The 25,633-nt window shown below is 34.6% G+C and overlaps 3 protein-coding genes across 3 annotated transcripts; 2 read left to right on the top strand and 1 right to left on the bottom strand.

The window, feature by feature from the left end:
* The first annotated feature begins 1,643 nt into the window (after positions 1-1,643).
* Positions 1,644-3,532, top strand: LOC115976937 (putative FBD-associated F-box protein At5g56700). Its single transcript, XM_031098508.1, has 2 exons — positions 1,644-2,765; positions 2,891-3,532. The coding sequence occupies exons 1-2, from the start codon at positions 1,788-1,790 to the stop codon at positions 3,329-3,331; spliced, it is 1,419 nt and encodes a 472-aa protein (XP_030954368.1). The 5' UTR covers positions 1,644-1,787; the 3' UTR covers positions 3,332-3,532.
* Positions 3,533-7,657: 4,125 nt separating this feature from the next.
* On the bottom strand, positions 7,658-9,911 carry LOC115976936 (F-box/FBD/LRR-repeat protein At5g56420-like). Its single transcript, XM_031098507.1, has 2 exons — positions 8,343-9,911; positions 7,658-8,218 (listed from the first exon to the last, which is right to left on the bottom strand). Exons 1-2 carry the CDS (start codon positions 9,312-9,314, stop codon positions 7,787-7,789), a joined length of 1,404 nt encoding a protein of 467 aa, XP_030954367.1. The 5' UTR covers positions 9,315-9,911; the 3' UTR covers positions 7,658-7,786.
* A 6,348-nt stretch (positions 9,912-16,259) lies between these two features.
* Positions 16,260-20,966, top strand: LOC115976935. Its single transcript, XM_031098506.1, has 8 exons — positions 16,260-16,637; positions 16,899-16,993; positions 17,910-18,027; positions 18,149-18,267; positions 19,409-19,595; positions 19,742-19,891; positions 20,340-20,626; positions 20,713-20,966. Exons 1-8 carry the CDS (start codon positions 16,347-16,349, stop codon positions 20,726-20,728), a joined length of 1,263 nt encoding a protein of 420 aa, XP_030954366.1. The 5' UTR covers positions 16,260-16,346; the 3' UTR covers positions 20,729-20,966.
* The last annotated feature ends 4,667 nt before the right edge of the window (positions 20,967-25,633 follow it).

The raw sequence follows: 25,633 nt of genomic DNA, 5'->3' as shown, positions 1-25,633 counted from the left end.
ATCCCAAATTGAACTCAAAAAGGCTTTAGAAACAATGTCTAATTTCAAAAGTTGAACCACTACTACTAGAAAGTCCAGCTCAATTTCAAGGCCCAAATCAATGGTTAGGCTTAACCCTTCCCACGGTAACAATCCATACAAAATTAACTATTGGTACCATACTCACAACAGAGTTCATTCATCAAATGCAATTTCACAAGTCTGAGAGCTCTTTGGAAACTTTCGTAATATCTTGCTCAATGCCTTACGAATTTGAAGCTTCTTCTTTGATTCTAGATGACTATCAACAATTATTTTCAATGTCTTTAATACTCTTGTCGCCTTCAAGATTTGTCTAATAGGGTGCATCTCATCTTTATCCCCTAAAAATCTTCAATAATGACAGGTTGTTAGGTGTGATGACTGTCGACACCCGACCTTAATCGGAGAACCGTCGGGGCCTTCGTTCGACCACTCGTCGTGGCGACGCTCCCACGTGCACGGGGCCCGTTGGAGGCCCCTCTCGAATGATCGGTGAGGTGTGCATGTGTAGTGTATGGCGTGGTTCACGCGGGGCTTCGGGTGCTCAGCATCCAGAATTGTATATGTAAACTATTGCAAAAAAATTTGCAATTGTGCTACAGTGCAATTCTACATGTAGAATTGCACTGTAGCACAATTGTAAAAATAAAAACATTATTTTATTCTTTTTCTCTCTCATCTGCTTTAACTCTCACACTCTCTCAACTTTGTCCTCCTCGTCTCTCTCTCTCTTTCAGATTTCTCCCTCTCCCTTTCCTCTCTCTCAGTGTTGTTTGCTCCGATGTGTTCGATGTGGCTTCGATGGGTTTGCTTCGATGTGGGTGTGGTTTGCTCCAATCGGTGTATCATGGGTCAGGTGGTGGATCGGCGTGGTGGACTGTGGGTTATAGGTTTTGGGTTTTGGGTTTTGGATATAGGTTGATCTGGGCATGGATTAGAGATTTTGGATTTGGGTGTTGATTTTGGATTTGGGATCGGCATGACGGAGCTGGGTGTTGATTTTGGGTTTGGGATCGGCGTGGATTGGTGAAGATCGAAGATTGTGGTGGCAATGTGGGTCTAGGTCGATAATCGAGTCATGGAAGAGGAAGATCTTTGTGGTGGTGGGAAAGGCTTGTTCTTGCAATTGGGGTTTTGGGTTGAAATGACTGATCTCGATGAAGATGGTGACAAATCCCAAGGATGAAGAAGAAGAAGGGTTTTGTTGGTTAACGGGTTTTAGTGTCATGGTGGTTGCTATGTGGTGGTGACTGGGTTGCTGTGTGGAGGTGGTGTGGTTGAGAGGGTGGTTGCTATGTAGATAGGTGTATTGAATTTTCTCTGTGGTACTTGACCACTGGTTGAGAAAGAGGAAGGGAGACAAAAATGAGAGAAAGGATGAAATATATTTTATTGTATAATTTATATTATTTTAATGTGTAATATGATAAAATAAAAGTTAGGATGCTGATATATTGTAAAATAATATTATATAATTAATTATTTAACTTTTTAAAATGGTAAAATAGAATAGTACAAGATATAGATGCGAATGCTCTAACTGTTGCAATCCCAAATGTATTGAAGATAAATAGATAATTAATAAAGGAATTTAGATTGAAAGTAACAGCTAATATTCACTAATTATAAAAAGAAAAGAAAAGAAAAAAAGTATTGAGTCATTGAGTGCGACTCAAATTATCATTCCTTCACCATCACTGTAGTCTCAGTCTGTAGACAGCCACAAGACTCAGAGCTTGGTTCGAATCGGAAGAAAGATTGAAAGCATGAAGGAGCAGTGTAGAGAAACGAAAGAGAAAGAGGAGAGTCTCTCAGAGTCAGAGGAGGAAAGGCTTGACTTTATCAGCAGTGTACCAGACTCTATACTCTCCTATATCCTCTCTTTTCTCCCAACCCGAGAGGCCGTCCTCACAAGCATTTTGTCAAGCAGATGGAGGACTGTCTGGACTCTTGTCCCTACCCTCGACTTGGACCAGGGAAAGCTCTCCAAAACGTTTGTAGATCAGAGCAGTTGTACTACTTTGGGGGACATACTCTCCAATCTGTGGATGCTTCGCAATACAGTTCCCAATTCCACGCCCATACAGAAGTTGCGTATCCATTGGTTCACCCACTGTTTTCCACTCCATGCCCACACTTGGATCCGCGCCAACATTCTGCACGGTTTGCAAGACCTCGATCTCTCTATATCTACTCCTTTGGAGTTGCCCCGTTGTCTCTTCTTTTGTACAACATTAGTTCTTCTCAAATTGAAGGGTCAGTTTCTTCTCAATCCTGTTCCTTCTGCTTCTACTCTCCCAAGTCTCAAGACTCTGCTGCTTCAACGTGTTCATTATGCAAACCCCAACTCTCTCTCCACGCTCCTCGCTGCCTGCCCGGTCCTCCAAGATTTGACCCTCACTGTGTTTGGTTCTGATTTGGAACATTTGGACAATAATGCAGCAGCAGCCAAGTTCAATATCATTGTACTCGTACCTACGCTGGAAACATTTCTTTTACGTCTTCAGAATTTAAGGTACTCACACAAAATCCAAATAAACACCCCAGCTCTCAAGTCCTTTCAATTCCTAGGTTGGTTGGGTGAGGATGTTGTGTTGGAAAACCTCCCCAACTTGGTTAAATTGTTCCTTCATGCTGAGAAACAAATATTTACGAGTTTCAAAGAATATTCAAATAGGGTATTGGACTTCATGCGACCACTCTATAACGTTAAATTCATGGAATTTAACTTAAAAGCTGCACAGGTAACCAAGGACATGTTACGTTTTTCATTGCTCTGACTCTCTCTACCATTAATTCAATTGCTATATACTAGTTAATAATATTGTTGTGACTATGTGAAATTTGTAATTGTTATGTTGTGGTGCAGTTACTCAACCATGCTTCTAAAATTGATGATGTCCCCATGTTTCATAATTTGTCTTCCTTGAAGTTTTATGGTGGGCTGCGGTGTAATTTGTGGAATGCGGTTCGACCATTCCTTTGTCGGGCTCCAAAGCTACAAACACTTGCCTTTGAATTGACAAATTGGCCAGGCTATGGTTGTTACGCACCTGTTGATTGCTTGGAGGAGCCATTGGATGTTCCTGAATGTCTGTCATCACACCTCACAACCTGTTATCACAAAGGCTTTTCAGGGAATGACATTGAGATGCAACTTGTTAGACAGATTCTAAAGGCGGCTAGAGTGTTAAAGACAATGAATATCACTGTTGGAAGTGATCTTGACTCAAAGGCAAAGCTTCATATTCACGAGGAGTTATTGACGTTCCCAAGGAGCTCTCAAACTTGTCAAATTGTATTTGACTAAAGCATATTTCCATTTTTAGTCTCTCTCTCTCTTAATTGTCCAGAAGCAGAAGTTTTATGGGAATGCCAATATTGTTCTTGGCATCTTTCATATGAAACTGTCATGAATTCTAAATTAGAAATACTTGTTTAATGGCCTTTCTCTGTCTCTACTTGTATATTCTTTTTTAAAAGATGCATAGAAAATATAATGCTTGCTATATCCACTAACCTGTTATATAATGGGTGCCTCATTCAACTAATTTTTATGTACTTTTTTTTTTTTTTATGTGGAGAAAGTTTCAATTTATAATGTCTGCTCCTATGATTGTTCTTTATTCTCATCCAACTTAGTGTTCTATACTTTGTTGAGGCTAAAGTGAATCACTGAGTCCAGTTGGCATGGTGGGGACTCAATTTTGCTATATGAGTTGTTGATGATGATAGTGGGGGCTTATTTTTTAAAGATTTCACCCTTTACTTCTTTGGTTGTTTCCGGTTCGAGCAATTGGTGGGAAAATTTTACTTCCTAAGCTCATGGCATATCTTCTCCTTCACTGTAAAGTTTTGTTTCTAATGGCCTCGAAGGACGAGCAACTTTTGTGGGCTAGTGTACTTCTATTGGTGGCTATTGTTATTTCGTTTACAATTTTTACCATGTTCATGTCTTAGTTCACTTGTGTCTGGAGACTTGGTGCTCTGGCTTCTCTATAAGTTTTATCATTACAATCTTTGTTGCAGATTATGTTTCTTCAAATGATATTAGGGAATTTGTTCACAAATTATTTCATGATTCTCAATCCTACGATTCAAATGATGTGGCATTTAGTTCGTTCCTCTTAGATATTACATGCCACCTGCTTTGATTTAATATGCTGTGGCGTGCCTATATTCAAATGTAATTTAGTCTATCTTTGTGTAATTCATTTTCTGTCTTTGCTATGTTGGAGTTTATTCCTATGCTTGGAACAAATAAGTGTTTGATAATATGTAGAAGCAAATCATTCCATTCCTTTATAAATTTTGGGGAAAAGCATTTTGCTACAAATGTGCAAGCCAAAAGAATTGTCATTTATGACTGATGTTGGAACTACAATAAACCATGATCTGTAATAGGTGATTTACTGAAGGTATGGGTGCTTTAGCTGAAGGTTCATGTTCTTGATATACTTAATTTAGGCTAGCCAGAATACAGCCTCTTTGTCTAAATTTAAGCAGACTATGCTTTATTTAGCATAGTTGAACCTATTTCAGATTTGAGGCCTGAACTTGATTTTAGGATGAGCTTAAAGCAAAGTTATCAGAAATGTACTGTGCTGGCAGTTGAACCAGCCGAAGTATGAACTGATAACCTCAAAAATCGGTTGTTGAACTGGATTGAACCGACAACCTCAAAAATTATAAATTGGCTGGGAAGAAAATAAAGCAGATAGTATAGGGCTCCTCTTTCTTTACGCTCTACTTGCATGTAGCAATTATCATGATGATTCAAACTGGGAACCTAAAGTTTGAATGAGAACAGGCAGTATCTCTTAAGTCATAAGAACTTCTTAGTAAGATAAGTTATCTTTTTATACTAATTAATTTTTACCTACGTTAATAATTGTAGTTATTATGTACTAGATATTTGTTATATTAAGAAATCAGTGGCTCGTTTCTCAAAAAAAAAAGAAATCAGTGGCTCAATTGGTGATGCAACTGTTAAACTGGTCGTATAGAAAACTAACCGTTGCTCAGGGTGATGCTCAGTATGGTTATGATAACTATGGCTTAAGGTGGTCCTAGCATTTGTTGAAGCTGAGCTTTGATATCTATTTCTTTGTCAATGTTGTATGTTATGCTTGAAAATTTTAGATTAAAAGCTACTTGTTTTGTGGTTTTGGTACCGAATCTGTCACATTGTTTGTACCACAATGTTATCACACTGATCACTAGGCCGGTGGGTTAGTCGCCAGAAATTTCACAACTTCCCCATTGTTCATGAAAGTTTCAACTTTATATTCTATCCCCCAACCAAACAAAATTGAAGGAATTTCTTTTTTAGATAATAACCCATGCTTTGATATATACTTTTTTCATTGCAGGGGGATTAATCAATCCGTGTATGTGAGCTTATTAGAAAATCGGTACCTACTCTTCCAAAGGTTCGTGCTTAATGCTCTGATGGTCCAGACTTGACTTCTTTCACTTTTAAATCATAGAAAGTGGTACTATTATGCATTTCATGATTGTAAATGGTATTCGTTGTGCTTACAAAAAGCTTGTAGTTGAATCATTAGATAGCAATTGGCTTACATTTCCTCATATTCACTCTGTGATATACTCCTAAAAATATTGGAGTTTGTGTTTTTTTTTTTGCTTTTCCATACATTATTCTGAAATGAATACATGTTTACAAAGATGAATATTGCTTTTGGTCTCATAAGCTACAGACATTAGCATGAATCTTGAAAGGTTTTGCTTCTGATTTTGGAATATGCTCTGTTCAATGATGAAACGGCAGTTGATTTGCAGAGGAAAATGAAACGAAGAACCTTGATAACATACAAAGGCATTCTTGTTTGAATGCATGTGTAGTGTGTAACAAAATCTATGGGACTTTCACTGGGCTCATTTGAATATTTATTTGCTTCAATCTCCGAAATTTTATAGTTAGAAGATTTTGAGTTTACTTATCAACCCTCCAATGGAATAGGTTTTTGAAGATGTAAAATCTCACCAAGGCAAGGTCCTTTGGACCCATCCCTAGGGAGTAAACCACAGATACACAACCACATCAATCAAAACCGAATATTAGGTAAATGAACAAGGATGTCTAGGTCTACACCTCATTTCAAGCGTCCAACCACTAGGTTGCACCCTAATAGGTGCATTTTACCGGTTAATGAAATATATTTATTTTGTTTTCAGGGCAAGCAATTACAGTTCTTCAACAACAAATTCTCATAATAGTTGCAACAAAATAAGAGCATAGAAATTCTAAGCTTTAACAGTGCTTCAAAAGAAGAGCCCAGTCAAACTCTTCCCATTGATTGCAGGGGTGCTCAATGCCCAACAAAATTAACAACATAATTTGAAATTAACAAAGATTAGTAAGTGTATCTAGTAAGCTCTCTGCATCAACCTATGAAATTAACAAAGATTAGTAAGTGTATCTAGTAAGCTCTCTGCATCAACCTATGATTGTTAATGACTAGCTGTCATTTGAAAAAAATGACAAAATATTATATATATAGCTAGAGTTTTTTTTTTTTCTTCCCCAAATTCATAAAGGATGAGCAGCTGTGAGAAGCATAGCATACATAGTCAAACACCACCAATGAAAATTTAAAACCTATTTTCATATTTCTTACCTCAGAAAGAATACAATAAACTTTTATCTCTTGGATATTCAGGGAGAACTAGGAATAAAAAGCTCATGGAGAACAATAACTCAACAACTATATGCTATATCGCGGCTGGGGGGTTGGGGGGGGGGGGGGGTTTGAATCCCAAATTGAAAATATGCTTACTAAAAACTAGCATAAATGAAGATGGCAAATAAAAATTAAATCTTCAAGCATTTTGCCTCTATAGCATATTAATAAACTCCAACATAACAAAAATGGAAAATGAATTACACAAGCATGTACCTAATTACACGTGCATATAGCCACACCACAAGATATTAAATCAAAGCAGGTGACATGCAATATCCAAGAGGAATGAACCAAATGCCACATCCTCTGAATCCTATCATTGAGAATCATGAAATGATTTATGAACAAGTTCCCCATATCATTTGAAGAAACATAATCTACAACAAAGATTGTAGTGACTAACTTCTAGAGAAGCCAAAACACTAAGATTCTAATCACAAGTGAACTAAGACATGAATAGGGTAAAAACTGTAAACAAAATAACAATAGAAGCCATCAGTAGAGGCATCCACAAAAGCCCACAAAAGTTGTTCCACCTTTAACACATTTAAAACAAAACCCTTTTTTTTTTTGAAAGGTAAAACAAAACTTTTACAATCAAAGAGGAGCATATGCCATGGGCATGAGGAGCTACATTTTTCCCACAAATCACTCAAACTGAAAATAGCTAAAGAAATAAAGATTGAAATCTTAACAAAAGAGAAGCTAGCTCTACCACTAGGTCCACCGTCAATAACCCTCAGAGCAAAATTGATGGGACCATGATGGTTGGACTCGCTTCAGCATAAACAAAGTTTAGAACTATAAGCTGAATAAGGTCCCCAACTTATATGAAGGTTAGTGGATATATAGCAAGCACTATATATTATATGCAGTTTTTTTTTAAGAAAACACAAGTGAGAGAGAGAGAGAGAGAGAGAGTTCACCAATAAACAAATATTTTTAATCTTGAATCCATTAAAATCAAATGAAAGATGCAAAGAACAATGGGCATTACCATAAAGTTGTTGCGTCTTGCCAATAAAAGAGAGAGAGAGAGAGTAAAAAATGAAATATCCTTAGTCAAATGCAATTTGACAAAAATGAGAGCTCCTTTGGTATTTGCTTATTTCCTCACAAACTCGGAGCTTCACCTCTGAGTCTAGAGTATCTTCAACAGATATCCTCATAGTCTTTAACACTCTTGCGGCCTTCAAGATCTGTCTAACAAGTTCCATCTCAATCTCATTCCCTGAAAGTTCTCTATAATGACAGGCTGTAAGGTGTGATGACAAACATTCAGGAACATCTTGCAGCTTCTGTAAGCAACCATCAATTGCAGATCTACTACGATCAGCACTCAAATCAAAGACAAGTACTTGAAGCTTTGGAGTCCGATGAAGCAAGACTTGTACTACACGCCACTCAAAATAATGAAAACCAAAAAGGCTCAAGGAATTCAAATTATGAAACATGGGAATATCATCATGACTAGAAGCATTGTAAAGGATCTGCATAAAAGCAACAATGACACTTTCACAAGGTCACAACTCACTCACAACAATATTATTAAGTAATTAGCAAATTAAGTAATGACATAGAGTTAGAGTATGAAAAATGGTAAAGCGCCCTTACCTCTACAACTTCTATGCATAGTTCCATGTCTACAATGTTAGAAAGTGGTCTCATGAAGTCCCGTACCCTCTTTGCATAATCTTGAATGCTCACACCATGTTGTACGTCAATGTCAATTAGTGTATCATCCAGGTTGGGAAGGTTTTCCAACACAACATCCTCACCCAAAGGACCACTGAAAGAAAAGTACTCGAGAGCTGGGGTGTTTATGTGGACTTTGTAGGACGAAGACTCAACACGTAAATCTAATGTTTTCAGCGTGTCTATGAGTACAATTAGATTGAAATTGTCCAAATTTGTGAAATTTGCATTGAGGGTCAAATCTTGGAGGACAGTGCAGGCATTGAGGAGGGTGGAGAGAGAGTCAGAGTTTGCAAACTTAACATTTCTAAGTTCTAGAATCCTTAGACTTGGGAACTCACAAGCAGAAGGAGGACTGATAAGAATGTTAAAGTTACCCTCCAATTTGAGAACCACTAATGTTGAACAAAAGTAGACACTACGGGGCAACCCCAAAGGTTCATTAGGATCAGTACATATGGAGAGATCGAGCTCTTGCACACGATGCCGAAAGGTGGCACGGACCCATGTGTCTATATGGAGCGGAACACAATTGTTGAAACAACGGATGCGCAACTTGTGTATGGGTGTGGGATTGGGAACTGTATTGCGAAGAATAAAGATCCTGGAAACTATTTCCGGGAATCTAAAAGTTTGATTTTGTGTTCTAAAAAGTTGGTCCTCGTCCAAGTCAAGAAGTGGGACGAGAGTCCAGAGAGGCCTCCACCTACTCGACAAAGTGCTTGTGACGACAGCGTCTTTGGTTGGGAGCAAGGAGAGGATATGGCTGAGGAGAAAGTCGGGTAGTGTGCTGATAATGTCAGCATCAGTGTTCGTTAGGGACTTTTGTCGAACAGAAGATAGGCAACTCTCTGCTCTTTCAATTCTACGTCTCTGCCCACTCATATTCATATAATCATATATGCTAGCTTCAATCTGCTTACGATTCAGTGTGTGTTTTGTAGGGAATTAACCCGAATTCCCAATTAGTGAGGAACAAAAAAAAAATAAAGAAAACACATTTCAAAGAAAAACAATCACATGTATAAGACAATATTTACATGGTTCGATAATTTACCTACATCTATGGAGTTGAAGGAATTTCACTGTTATCAGGAAAAAATACAAAGTGTGGCTACAGTGTTTTTAGTCTCTCAAGAACTACAACAACACAACCCTAATCACCAAAAACGATTTCTATATTCTGTGCAAAAAATTCACAATGGGTTCCAAAACAGGCCAAAATTTTTTCTCGGAGGCAATAGCCCAAGCTTCTGTTCCATGACTAAGCCTCAGAAAATCTCCTACTAAAAACCATACAACATTATTCGGGTTGGGTCGTCAACAGGATCAAATAAAACTAGACTCCACAAAACCCAACATATATCGCTTTGAGTGAGTAGATGGGTGAAAGGTTTCAACTTTCAACTATGGAAGGAGTTTTGGCAATTAAAGTCGCTGGCTACAGTCTCAATAAGCTGCATAAGCATGGGAAATGCGGACTTTGGATGATGCGGATGCCTAAATAAACACATGGTACTCAAGTCTCTATGCCTTTATTATTATTTTGAGAAGATCTTTGCCTTTATTTTTGTTCTTCTTTATTTTTTATATTTTATATATGTACATATCCAGTGGTAATGAATACACATATATAAAAATAACATACTGATTACTCATAAAAAAAAAAAAAGAGTATAACATACTTATTAAAAAAAAAAAAAGCAAAAATGCAAAACTAACCCTCTAACTTTCAATTTTTTCATTTCAGTCTTCTAACTTTCAGTTTTGTCATTTTAGTCCTCTTACTTTTAATTGTTGTCAATTTGATACTCTGTTAAACTCCAGTTATGTCCTGCCGTTAATTGAGCCAAAACTACGTCGTTTTGGCTTTTTTTTTTTTTTAAATAAATTTCGGAATTTAAAGAAAATTAAAAAAAACTGATATTAAAAAAAAAAAAAAAAAACGAGCCACGCCCAAATCACTTGTTGGTAAATTTCCTACACACTTCTCAAACTCAAACCAAATCCTCCACATTGTAAACCCAATACACAACAACAACAAAACTCCCACTACCACTTTCAGGAAACTAGCTACTCATCAATCTCTCACAAAAAAGTTTTAGCTTTCTTTCCACCATTTCATGCCAAGATTCAATCTTTCAACATACCATCTCTTCCAATGTCCAAGAACACTCCTAAAACTGAAGAAGACAATGGATCTGACCCTGACCCAAGATTCAATCTTTCAACATCTCGTCTTTAGCAAAACACATGAAACTGCCACACCCACAAAAATGCTCCGTCCGCCCTCTATTCAGCACTCTCCTCCTCATAGTCTTCGTCGCCACCATCAGCTTCCGCGCCGTGCTTCGCCGTGTCGACGTCAACCTCAGCCTTAGTGCGTGGTCCCCGCAGAAGAAAACCCATGTCCTTAACTTCAACTCCATAGAGGTTTTATCGATATTGGTTGCAGTTTCGAACTGGGTTTTCATCACATAAATGTTTTTTTTTTTTTTTAATTTTCTTTAAATTCCAAACTAAAAAAAAAAAACAAAACGGCATAGTTTTGGCTCAATTAACGGCAAAACATAACTGGAGTTTAACGGAATACCAAATTGACAACAATTGAAAGTTAGAGGACTGAAATGACAAAACTGAAAGTTAGAGCACTGAAATGAAAAAAACTGAAAGTTAGAGGGTCAGTTTTGCATTTTTTTCCTAAAAAAAATGATAAAATGGTTTGTATTTTGAAGTAACTAGCTCAAATTTATTGACAATATTCGTTACAAATGGCAATAGTAATCGGTAGACATAATCACATAATGTTCAACTAATATTTATAGATTAATATTACTTAACATGTGTCAATTTTCAAAACTAAATATAGTGACTCTAAGCTTTGAATGTGATCTAATAGTGTTTTAGTACTTAACAATAAGTAATGTTAAGTTGTCTCTTTTTAAGCAGAATAAATAGATGAGTTTGAAATGAGTTTGGCTTCATTAAATATATGTAAAACAAATTTGATATTAAGGCTGCGTTTGAATCGGGTGAAAACCAATTTCAGAAATCAATTTCCGGAAAATGCATGCGTTTGGCTGTCACGGAAAACATTATTTTCCGGAAAATGATTTCCGATTGACCACAAATTTCCCCTTTGACCCGGAAATGAATTTCTCCCTTCATTTTCACTTCAAAGGATTTCCGGAAAAAGAGAGAGAGAGAGAGAGAGAGAGCGCGCGCGCGAGAGGAGAAGACCAGTCCGAGCTCCAGTTCGCGCCGATCTCCAGTCCGAGCTCCAGTCCGCGCGCGCGAGAGGAGAAGACCATTCCGACGACCGCGATTGATGCTTCGCGAGATCGCGCCGTCGCGAGATCGCGATCTCGCCTTCGCGAGATCGCGATCTCGGATCGCGATCGTGTTTTCTGGATTTGTGTTTTCTAGGTTGTGGCTTGTGTTTTTCTGGATTTGTGTTTTCCTTCTTCTTTTCCAAACACCAGAAAATATTTTGCGGAAAATTTTTTGAAATGCAACCAAACACACAGAAATATTTTCCTTTTCCGGAAATTAGCATTTCTGGAAAATATGTATTTTCCGGAAAACGTTTTAGGGCAACCAAACACAGCCTAAATTGCTAAAATTTAACAGAATTTGAAACAAGTTTGAGTTTTGTATTTTTTTTTTTATATATTTATAAATTAAGATTTAGAATAGGTACTCTCAACCAAAATCTATCTTTTCCAATTCTTGAAATGGAATAACATGGATCAAATGGACCAAGTGGACTGAAGCGGATAGAATGGACCATTCAATCTCTCACATTTTGAATCATGGTTTTAAAAATCGGAACGGTTAAAAAACCGAAAAAATGACCAATTCTTGGTGTTTACACGTTTTTCTACTGATTTTTTCGATTTTTACTGGACCCGTTCAAGGTCCAAATCCCAATTGAACCGTTCAATCCAATCCAATTTTTAAAACAGTGAATGCAATAGTGGGCTCTGGCTTTAGCTAGGTCTGTTAAAGTGAATGAGAAGGTAGTAGAGTAGTATGGATGGAATACTACCTTTCTTTTATTTTTCTTATTGTACCGAATAATCAGTAAAACAAAAAAGATTTCTATCATTTCCACTACCCAAAGAAAAAGTTCCAACTTTTATCATATTAAATTATTAATGTTAGCTTTTTCAGTATTTAACTATTTATCAAGGAGTCATAGAAAATAGAAGAAAAAAAGTACGTAATCTAGTAATAAAAATGGTTTGGACTTTGGACCAAGTCTGACCCGGTCCACCCTCACCTTCTTATTATCTAATTCTTTCATCTCTATTTTTCTTTTAATTCCTTTTCTTTTTATTTCAAAAACCAAATCCTATCAAATTAAATTTCTAAGAGTATCCACATCGGTAGAGCTAAAATTTTTAACATTTAACATCTCAAAAAACTACTTTATCTATTTTAACACACAATTTCACAACAAATCCTGCATCAATTCATTTATTTTTTCCATCCGTCAAATACTATTCATTTTTTTATTAATTTCTTTCTCACTTCCTCTCTCTTCCTCTTTACCACAAAAACCCAACAAAAGGCACAAAAAGACCAGCACAACTATTGCCCGGCAAAACAACCCACACCACCAACACCCGCTTCCATAACCCACCATCACCACCACTCACAAAAACTAGCAAGCCACCACCACCGCCCCTCACAAAACCCAACAGCAACCCACCATCATCACTACCAAACAACCCAAAAAAAAAAAAAAAAAAAACAAAACAAAAAAACCAACAACACATAACTGCCATCCAGTAAAACAACCCATGGCAACCCACTAACCCAACCACCATAGGCTGATCAACCCATGACAACCCACCGATCAACCCACAGAGTGACCCACCACAACCACACCCACACCCACGACATGACCCCCCACACCCATGAACCACCACACCCACCACCTCCACAAGCCGATTAGTTTCAGTTGAGAGAGAAGATGGAGGTGCTAGGGTTAGAGAAAAAATGAGAGAAGAAGAAAGAAAATTTTGAGAAGAAGAGACCTTCAGTAGAAAAAAAAAAAGAGAGAGGAGAGAGAAAAAAGAGAATTTTTTTATTTTTTATTTTTTATAATGAGAAGAGGAGAGAGAAATGTAATAAAGTAATATTTCATTTTTATCCCTTCTTACTATAGTGAACTGCTAGTCTTGGCAATTCACTACTGTAGCAAATTGCCAAAAAAATTTGGTTTTAGCACCATTGATGTTGGCCATTTTTTGGAGTTTGGGGTATTAAAAATAGCTTTATAGCTTTTTAACACCTCTATTGCTAATGCTTTAAACTCTCTAATCCATGTCCCTCTCTCCTAAACCTTTTCCTCTCTTCCCTTCAAACCCAATCCTAGTGTATTTTGTACAGTGTCAATTACGTTTTACACAACAAATTTCTTCCACAACAAGTTTTCTAGTAATAAACACAATATCATATCGGTCTACTTTGGTCCATTAGTATAGTGATATTAAATATAATATCACATATTTGTTGCAATAAATTATAATTTTTTGTTGCAATAGAGGTTTTAATACAAAATTGCATTAGGAAAATTTGTTGCAATAAATTAAATTAAAGAAATTATTGCAATAACTTGATACCAATTATTTTAACAATCTATTACAATGAAAATTTCAAAGCGATAGCTTATTGCAATGAAGATATCTTTGCTATAATTAAATATCAATTATTTGATAATCTATTGTAATGAAAAACATGAAGTTGAAGATATCACTTGATATGAATTATTTTATAATCTATTGCAATGACAAACAAGAAATAATTATCTATTACAACAAAAATATTGTTGCAATAACTTAACTCGAATTATTTTTGTCAATTATTTGCAATTGATTACAATAAAAATTTTGAAGTAATAGCCTATTCCTATAAGATGTCAATTATTTGCAGTCTATTACAATAAAAATTTTGAAGTAATAGCCTATTGCCATAAGATATTGAAGCATTAAATTGTCATTAAAATATCAAAAGTTTTTATAGATGAATGAGAATCAAAACCCTAAATTACAAAACCATCTATCTATTCGAACCCATATATTTTGAAACCAACAAATTATGGATAAAATACTATTTGAGGTATGAAAAGAAAGGAAGGGAGGGAAGGGTGACTACTCTTCAATATAGGCATGTTCACGGGTCGGGTTGGGTCAGTTTTGGACCTAACCCAGACTCGACCCGCAAGTGTCAGGTGGAGAAACCAGAAACTGATCGCCAGAATAAATCAGTCGAGTCAATTTCGGGTGAGGGTGAATGTCGGTCGGTTGCTGGAAACTAAAAAAATTCATCGAAATCTACAAAAAACTTTGTCAGAATCTGGAAAAAGTAGCTGGAATCTGCATTTTTTTCGTCGGATTTGGCTTGTTTTGTAGATTTGGCCAAATTTTTTATATGGCTCCGGTTGGGTTTGGGTTGCTCAGGTTTTAGAGAAGCAAACCCTTCAACCACTAGTGTCGGTTCTTGGAAACGAAAACCCGTCATCGACCGACTGGACTTTGGTTTGGGCCGGAATCGGGTTGGCGTTGGGCAATTTGGCCGAGTTGTTGGGCTACGATCAGGTTTGGACAGCTCTAGGCGTATAGCTTGCCCTTAATTTCCACTAAAATTTGATAACACTCTTCTGTGCTCAAATATTTAAGAGCAGGATGAGCTAGGTTCTTGTTCTTGGTTTGTTTCTTTTTCTGAACCTTGAAGCAATTATTAGGAAAGCATATACTTCCTTGCAAAAATCAAGATTTTTTGAACCAAACACATTTAAATTCATTAAGAAGGGAAAGTCCTTACCCCCAAGATAAGCAACATTTCTCAAAGAAACACTACTCAAATTTGAGTACAAGTTGGCTCAATTTTATACAAATAGTTGTGTGGTGCAACTTATTATTAGTTTTCTCCAATATTTCAATAAATTTTACCAAGAATCTTGTATCTTAATTGGTTTGTCACTTAACTAGTTAGCACCTTAATTTCCAATAGAGACATTCAGGATTCAAATTCCACCTTCAACTATCGATGTATAAAAAAAATATTTCAATAAATTTTCTTGTAAAAAATTGTAATCTTTAGTTATTTTTTAGACAAAATAGAAAGACACTAAGAGTAGTATAGTGATTTGATCATACTATATATATGTGTTTACAAATTGAAAATTGCATGATATAATAGCTATATAGATAGACATGTTTCAAGCCTACTAAAAAAATGTGTATATCCTTCAATTATATTTTTTCCCTTTTTGTTGGACATTGTTTCAATTGTTGCAAAAAATTTTAAATTTTAGTAGGAATACCATATTTCAAACCAATTGTTTCTCAAATAAAAAAAATTCAATGGTTTACCATATAAATCTTAAAAAAATGATATTAAAATTTCATTATGCTTAAAACAATTAATATAACAAAATAAACATATTTATTCTATTAGTAATATTTTTCTAATTACATAGAATAATTTGCTCTTTGGATTGGACTTTCATGTGATTCAAAAATACTTCTAAACCCTAGGTTTAATATGGACAATTTGATAAAAATATATTTCCAACTCCACGTAAAATGCCTCAAAAATAAAATACCCTCCTATTAATCTATGTCTTCAAAACAAACTTATCCAAAAAAATAAAAGAAAAATTATGACACTAAACAAAAAAAAATAAAAACTTCATCTCACGCGAAAAACGAGACGAGACTAGTATGTATATATATATATAAAAGAATAATGAGAGATAATCCAGACAAGGCCAGAGCCCTATATTAACCCATTTGAAATTGGGCTTTGAACTCTCCCAAACCCAAACTCTCCAAACCATTTCAGATAATAAGGATATGGTATATCAGACAAGAGTGAAGAGACAACACTAATCCACTCCTCCACAGAACTTCAATGGCTTCCATTTGTTACTACTCACTTTCACTCCCTCCCATTCGCAAACCACCAAACTCCCATACTACTCGACCCTTCTCCACATGTCTCTCCATCTCCATCCCAAACCCATTTCTCCGCTCCAGTCACACATTCCGGGGCTCCGTAACCCGGGCCAATGACTCACCTTCGTCCACCACTGTCCAACAACAAGGAGACGCTCAAAAACCAAGCGAAGAAGACTCCATGAGCATTGATAATCTTCACAGCTTCTTCAAACTCAACCTGGGCAAGTGGAAAGGTTCTTTCTTTGTAAGTCTATTCAGTCATTTCCTGCTAATTGCTTTTAACTACTTTTTGTATATATATATTTTTTCTTCTTCTAATTCTGAGCTCTTTGTTTGGTTTCTGAGAAAATGAATTCTGGGTCTTTCGTTTTATTTTATATTTGATTCCAAATATGGAGTTTTGTGTCTAGTTATGTTTTAAATATCTTTCATTGCCAGGCCAAACAGAGAAAAAAAGTGTTTTGTTTGTTTTCTGGGGGTACTGATTTAAAAAAAAATTTGGCAGCAATTTGATGCTTACGGGAATTTGTTGCAAAAAGTGAGTACAAAGCTTGCCGTGAGCTCCTATGGAGAAGATGAACTCATTAGTCTCATTCAGACGTAAGTGTCACTCTTAATGAGCATTAGTTGTTGATCAAATTTTTTTTAATTGATTAATTGTTGTTCACTGAGCAATAAACTGGATGAAAAACGCTGTTCGTAATTCTGAGATTGATATAATGATGATGGTTAAAATATTTTGAAATGAAAGGGGAAGTCTAGTGAACCATGTCAGGACTTACTGGACTCAAGTCTATGTAAGGATTGAAGATTGCTTAAGTATAACATGATCCATTTGCTTGAGAAATTGCGGTGCATTGGACATTTGTTGATCGGAAGTGATTGTTATGTTTATTAAGGACATTTTGAGAGTTCGTCCCAGAATAGGGCTTCAAAGCAGGGTCTATCTTCATGAAATGATTGGCATTGCAATATTGTTGCTACAGTCTCTAATGATGGTGGCCAGTTATGTATGATTATACTGAATTTTGTAATGAATTTGGGAGTAGACGACCGAGTCTTTTGATGAGCAAGTTTGGGTTTTTTTTTAACTTTCATTTTCACTTTTGATACCAATCACTTCTCCTACACCCTGTAAAAGTGGGAGTTTTGTGTATTGGTTACAACATTTTTTATACTTGGAAAAAAGAAATGAAAGAAAAAATGGCAGTTCATTGAGGTTCTGGTTTTTTTGAAGGAAATGTAACTGGAACAAGAATTTTATGGTACTTGTTGATATCAAGTTTTTTTTTTTTTTTTTTTTTTTTTTTTTTCTCCTTAAAATGGGTGATTAAAACTCACGTTCCTGCATAGTTTACTTACCTATAAACTTACCTTTTACCTATGAATTGGGGAGGACAAGCCATTTGCTCTAGAGGGCATTGGCCTTAATATCATATCAAATAATAATAGCAGTGTATCTTGCACTTTTTGTTGCTGTATGATTCTATTGTACTAATTATCATCTACTATATAGGTTATACATAAAACAGCCTCCATCAAGCACTTCAATTTCGGGATATGATGATGAGCCAGAATGGGCAGAGTACAAAATTAAAGAAACCAACATGTTCACTGTGGACAAATATCAACAGGTAAGTATTCTAGCATTTTTTTACATTAAATAGGTTTTGAGTTCACTTATCAGCTTTCTCCTGGAATAGGTTTTTGTGATCCCATTGTTTCTGTTGAATATCCATTCCAACTAGTCTGCAGATTGGTTTTTTCCCAAAGGAGAGAGCGTTTGCTTTAAGATACCAGACAGCTGGCATGTTAGAGACTGTATTAAGGCAAGGGGTTCTAGGGGAAGATGACACTGGTGAAGAATCGCCAAAGTAAGTTACTTCTTCTAATGATGTTTTTTATACATTACTGGCAATTAATAGTGGGACTATGCTGTCACCTTAGTAATATGGTTCATGCCTGTTAAAATTGATGAGAAAAAAAAAATGAATAGAAAATTGTTTTGCCCATTATTGGGTGAAACTAAAGGCTGCAATTGATGGAGATTTTTACAAAGTTTATGTTGTCATTTTTGAATGTCTATTTTCATTGTAACAATACATTAAACAAAATGAATATTGGTCAATAGGTAGTCAGTATTCTATGTATTAGCTTCTATTGTTTAGATTTTTGATTGCATTTGCTCAGTCTTTCCATATATATGTAATTATTCCATACAATTCATTTCCACAGGTTTCTGTAGCTAGCCTATGGATTAAATTTTCTGTTTTTCTTAATTTTTTCTTTTGTGCAAAATGCTTTCAAAATTATCATCTTAAGGATTATTATGAAATTCTATAAATTGTAATAGTGGCCGTTGCTCCATTTGAAGTGCTGATTCTTCACTATCAAATGTGGAAAACAGAAATGGATAGTTCCATATAGATATGGTATGCACATAGGCCAGAAGTTGTACGTTTTTGACGTGGAAAGAGTAGATGCTTGCAAATGCTTATGGTATATGACTGTCTCCGTAGTGTCAAACTCTCACTTGTATGTCATCTATTTAACCATCCAGACTGCCCATAGGATGAGCATGTGTATGCTTAGTGGGCAATAACAAAGAGCAATTAGTTGAGCAATTGTCCAATTACTGGAAAATTAATAATTTGAACACTTCTTTTTGTTTAAAACATTATAATAATTAATCAGTTAATGTCCTGTTTGGAGATTTGGTTAGTACTTTTTGAAAATGTTGTTTCAAAAAATTGTACCTAGAGAAAAGTGAGGTTTTGAAAAACTTGAAAAAAATGAGATTTTAAACTTCTCTCCCAGATGGGAACTTATCAATTTGATTATTTTGGACCTCCTTCATTTTCACAAAGTTTCACAATTGAGGATCTACAAGTTGCAGATTGCTACTATGTGACCTTGATACCTTTATGTGGAGGACCTATAAACCTTTCTAACAATTATTGTTTCTCAATGAATATGCTTACTTCCTTGTTCTTTCCAATGCCCCTCACCATGCAGAAATCTCAAGCTCCCATCTCGTCGTCCCTCTATTGTATGCGAGAACTGCCTCTATTCACTGGAGAAAGATATGCGAGCAAGAGCATTCCATATTATGGACCCAAAGGGCATCCTAGAAATGCTTCTCGTCTTCCTTGAGGAAAGAGGTGATGGGGTGCCTTTTCCTCCTTCCCTTGACAATACCACAGTGAGTTTAATTCCCAATTTTTTGTTGAGCAGCAGATAGTGAGTAGCTTTTGGGTTTTCAACATTATTTTATTTTTTAATAAATATTGTCACTACAAGGAAACATATTCAGTGTGATTTGTGGTAACATTAGATATCTTTCTTCAGTTCCAGGGAAACACAAACAGGATTCTTCCATATCTTGGTAAGTGGAAAGGTCACTCTATCACAAAACGCAGTGGTGTTTATGGAGCAACAATTGCTGAAGCTGATACAGTTTCATCGCTTGAAATAAATGGCAAGGGTCAGCTTATTCAGGTATCCTACCCTCATAGGCAAATTACTTCCTCATGAATCCGAAAATAATAAATATGAGCTGGTTATTATTATTAATAATATGTAAACAGCAGAAATTTGAGCTGCTTGACTAATAGAAATGAAGATATAAAGCATTTGACATTATTATTGTCTCTCTGTAAAGCATGCAACAAACAGGTTTTACGTACTCTAAACTGCCAATTATTGCTTCCCAATCTGTCTGACATGCTCATTTCTCTCTGTTTTGGGATAATAAAGTACTTCGGCAACTCAAATCGTGCTCTGGAATATGATTAAGTAGTAAAATACTGCAGTGATATATTGTGATACTACTTGTTACAGCAGTTTGTTAAAACAAGATAAAAATGGAAATAATAATGTTATGATCTGTTTATGTAAAGTTATGTTCTAAGTCACTTTTCTCTTTTTTCCCCACACAAAAAATAAGGATATTACTTCAACATCTACTGGGGGTGAAGTTACCACTAATGTTCCATGGACGGGTACCCAGTCAGACAATTTAGTTATATTTGATGGGGGTTACCAGATTACACTCTTGCCTGGTGGCATGTATATGGGATGCCCATGTGATGTGGCAAATAGTGTGGCAGAATACAAGTCATTCCATTTGGAGTTCTGTTGGCTTGAGGCACCCGGCAAGCGACAGAGGCTAGTTCGTACTTATGATGTTGAAGGCTTGGCTGTCTCATCAACTTATTTTTCTGAGATTAAATTGTGAGTAGCCCAATTTCATTGTACATGTACTTTTGAATTGAATAGAGAATGATCCTTTTACCCATATTTGCTCGCATATGTTTCAGAAAAAGACCCAAATGATGAATCGATTTACGCTTGCTTCTATTACTCTCAATAGTCCGGTGAGAAAAGTTGGTGATTGATTTTATAAATGAGCATTGCTATTTTTCACAAATCCTCCCATCTTGAATCAATCGCCAACTCCTCTCTTGACATAAAATCAAAATGACTGCTCTTGAGGTGGGGAGTTTTGTGATTAAAAGCATTAATTATCTCAAATGTTTATGAAGTATGTTATGAACAACTTAATATCATGATTTGCTGCTAGCAAAAATGTAGCAAAATGCTTCTTGGAGTGATTTATAGATGTGATTTTTTATGGTATCTAACTATCTATTGTTGCCTTAGGTCCTAATGTCTGACCTTGCTTACTTCTCCTCTAGATTGACAGTTTAGCATAGCAGAACATGTTTTATATGTATATATATATATATATATATCAACTTGCTAAGCTTGGTTTCCACACTGCATGTTGAAATTAGCATTGCACAAGTGGTGCAGAACTCTGAACCACGTCTGTTGCTGCTAATAAGTAGTATATGTCCTCAACCACCAAGTACATGAAAAGTAGATTCTCTGGATTGGAGAATGCAAACATAACTAACACATTTTTTTTGTCTTCTATAATAGAACAGTATGGTTGGTGGCCTTACTAAATTCTTTGGTATCTGTTTCCTGTTTCCCAATTTTATTTCCACATTTTCTTTCTGGTTTTGTGGGTTTGGTATCTTGAAATTCTGTTTGTTTGGCCGACCACATAATGCTCCTGTTTCTTAATTTTATTTCCACGTTTTCTTTCTGGTTTTGTGAGTTTGGTATCTTGAAATTCTGTTTGTTTGGCCGACTGCAAAATGCTCCCAAATTGAGTTGGATTTTCCTTCAGCAATATGATATCTTTGCTACCTAGCCACCAAGGATGGGTTAATGTGGTACAAGGTGTATGTGCTAACATGAATTTTGATTCTGATAGACATGTAGTAATTTAGAAATTAACTATGACAAGGACTGTAATCGGTATTTTTTGGTCTGTGGTGAGATGATATAATGTTGAATATGCAAATGCTACGACCAATTAGATTTGGCATCTATTGACCTTGAACCAATGTCCTATCAAGAAATGTGACTGCGCACAACTTGTGCTATTTCTAAATGAAGTGGACCATCATCTTTTTTTAGTTAATGCTGGCATTAAAAAAAAATTTAATCATTTTGTGAAGATATTAAAGAAAGAAGAATTATTATAAATAAAGTCACCTTGAAGAAAAATAGAAAATCCTTAATATATGAAAAAAAAAAAATCCTAATAAAGCCTTTAAACTGATTTTGAAGTAGGTACCAACTCCTGTGCATGTGCATCACAAGTTCAATTTCATAGTTTTTAAAATGTGGCATGTTTCACCTTGGAATACTGATGCTGCAATTTTTAAATCAACTTATTTTTTAAAAAAAGGCAATATAAATCATATTGTAAAGATATTAAAGAAAGCACAATTATAAATGAAGTCACTTTGATGAAAATCCTTAATATGTGAAAAACAAAGTAGCACAACAAAGCGTTGAATTGATTTTGAAGTTGGATTCTTGGAAAGTTAAAAAAATTGTTTAATTTTGAGTCTCAGCCTTTAAATAAATAAATACATAGTAGTGCCTGGAATGTCAATTCGGATATTACTCGTTTTGCTGTGTGTGTGTCTATATATATATATATAAAGTTAAATTTAAGTTACACTCAGTATAACTCTAAGTAGTACTATATCATCTAATAACTTATTATAGAATTCATATTTAGAGAATTTCACCGTTGAATTACATGTTTTATATGTTTTTAACATGCATGCGAATTTTCATGCTAGTCAGATGTAATTTACCATTCGATCCATAAACTCATCTTTTATGCATTATTTTAAACTACAAAAACTCGAATTTAAACAATTGATTGATGACATTACCATTGATCTTTGATCATCTTTAAATTTGAAAGTATGGAGAATATACGAAAATAATGTAATCTAATGGTGGATTTGTCAAAATTTACATTCAATTAAAAAATATTGAGTGGTGTAACTTAAATTCAACCCTATATATATTCCCAAACTTTGATCCCTGGTAGATTAAATCCGTATACTTTTTATGTACTTGCAGTGCAAAGACAGCCATATCCCATGAACTACAGGGTTTAGTGGTCCATGCATACACTTCAATTTTTTAGGGTTCAAATTGACAAATTGTTTTGAAAATGCATTGGAAAGTACATTGAGCTTTTCATAGATTTTGCATTCTAATCTTTTTGCTAACCACTAACTCTTTAAAAAAAGGGAAAATTAATTTTAAAAGGCTGCTCTGGCAATTTCAAGAAATGTATTATTATTATTATTATTATTTTTGAGAAGGCAATTTCAATAATAGATATTTTACAATTTTAATATTCTAATAACAACTACCTATTTTATCACGCAACCTAGGGTGATCTTTTTATTATATACTTTATTATAAATATTTTCAATTATATAATTTTGATAAAGTTTTCCTTTATTTTACACATTTTTATTAATAAACCCATACAAACATTTTGTAAGTCAAATAATAATATATATTAAATAAATATTATTTGTACTTTTTTTTGAAACCAAACATTACTTGTACTTTTAAAACACTATAAATAAAATAATTGTAAACTTGTACAATTACAACACTTCTTAACAAAATTATTGCTTGTTTAATCTCCTTGATAAATAAACAAAAAATAGAAGAAAGAAAAACTAGAACCAAAAACTTATGAACTTGAGCCATCCACACGACTTAGGATTTTTTTTTTAATGAGTCAGATGTCTATTTTGCTATCCAAACTAGAACCAAAATCTTATGAACTTGAGCCATCCACACTTTTTCTTTTTTTGTTCCTCACCTGATGATATTTTCAGGGGCCTATTTGGCTAAGTACTGTAATAGTTTTTTCCTTAATTATATAATTAAAAAGTCTCTTAAGAAAACTATTTAGTTATATAACCTCTTTTGAAACTCGATTTTACCAAAGTCGAGTTATATGCAAGTAATACTGATGTGGCACAACCGACGTGGAATTAAACTCGAGTTCCAAATTTGCTGTGCACATAAGTGAATACTGCATAAAACTCCATTTTGGGGAATTCAAATTTTACTTTGAACTCAATTTAGCCAAAATCGAGTCTTAAAAGAAACTGCATAATTAAATAATGCAAAAACCAAACTTTTAGAGCAAAATAAAACCTATTTTCAAGGCTAAAGTTATTTTTATTTTGGAAGAAAATTTAGAAGGCAAATAAGTTTGTAGATATTAACGAGTGGGTCCTGATGGATGGCCCAATGGCAATGATAATGGATGAGACTGAACTGAGATGTGTGTGAGTTGAGGGACGTACACGGCACCGTGACGAGAGAGAGCTAAGGTTTTATTTTTTGGATTTTAACCGGACACTTATTTTTTCCAATTGTCATTGGGGTGGGTCAGCTTCAACATGTACTAACCAATCCTTATCATTTCTCTCATTTTCAATCCCTAGTGGATAGTTGTTTTGTTTGGTTAACTTTGTGGCTTGCACTTCATACACGCAGCTCATTTCTATTTTTATTCTTTTCTTTCTGTTGCCAATTTGCCAACATGTCTTTTGTTTGTAACTTGCTTTTAGTATATATATATTTTTTTAATAAACTACTCTAACATTAATATTATACCATTTTTTATTTTACTCAGCTCCCAATCACATGTTCATATTGCTCTTCTTCTTCTTTTTATAAACATTTTGATATTTATTTTTACATAACACTTTATGATCTACAATTCATAAAATCCTTTATTAATTACCTGTTGTCGATGGTATATAGCTTAATGTGCTATTCTTCTTCTTCTTTTTCTTTTTTTTTTTAATTTTTTTAATTTTTATTTTTAAGATAGAGAGAAAAAAAAAATAAATAAAGAGACACTGGTGAGGTGTTAAGCGATAATGCTTAAGTTAATTACTTGGGTTTTTTTTTTTGATGAGCAATTACTTGATATTTGAATTAAAAGTAGATATAATTTGTCACATACATCTTTCCTTGTTCTTCTTCTTTCTTTCCTTTTTAAAGTGAGTTTCTTGTAATTAATATGGGTAGCATTTTCTTTGAATCTTGCAATCGTGTTTAAATAGGAGAGAGAGAGAGAGAGAGAGAGAGAGATTTTTTTTTTTTTTTTTTAAATAGAGAATGAAGAAAGTGAGAGGTGGGGTTTGAATCACAAATGCCATAAATGGTTTCACTATCACTTGAACTTAAAATAAATTTGAATAAAAACTTAAAAAATATGCAAAAGAAAAGAATAAAATAGAAGCCGCCACCATTAGTTTTTCTATTATTATCTTTCAACCCCTTTGGTTTTTCATTTTAATTTTTATGAAGTTTTGGTCTCTCCTAGGGACCAACAAGTGGTATTTTCAAAATGTGAGTAACAAAAACACTTAAACAATTATCTTTCTAGGGTCATCAAATCATTGTCATGTTAGTACGTTATAGTCTATCAATTTTCTAAATAGAAAAGAATATATATAAAAAATTCCAATTTTTGACATTTATTTCATAATGATTGCTCTTATCGTATCAAAATAGTAATTGGTTTTTGGTGTAAGTAGAGTTTGAACTCTAAAGGTACGTTTGGTATACTGAATGTAGATTACATTAGGAATAATAATTTTTATTACTGGGAATAAAAGACATTGTAATGGAATAACTATTACTATTCATAAGTTTGGTTGTTACATATGGAAAGCTTGTAAAAGACGATGTATAAGGAAACTTTATATTTTTGGAAATATATTAATTTTAAAACTTATTATATATTCTAAGGAATAGCTATTAACTATTCTTCAATTTAAAGAATAGTCATTCCAATGTAATAACTAATCCATGTAATAA

The sequence above is a fragment of the Quercus lobata genome, chromosome 2 (genome assembly GCF_001633185.2).
Source record: "Quercus lobata isolate SW786 chromosome 2, ValleyOak3.0 Primary Assembly, whole genome shotgun sequence".
NCBI lineage: Eukaryota > Viridiplantae > Streptophyta > Magnoliopsida > Fagales > Fagaceae > Quercus > Quercus lobata.
The sequence above is the reverse complement of the archived record's forward strand: the minus strand, read 5'-3'. Positions and strand labels throughout refer to the sequence as shown.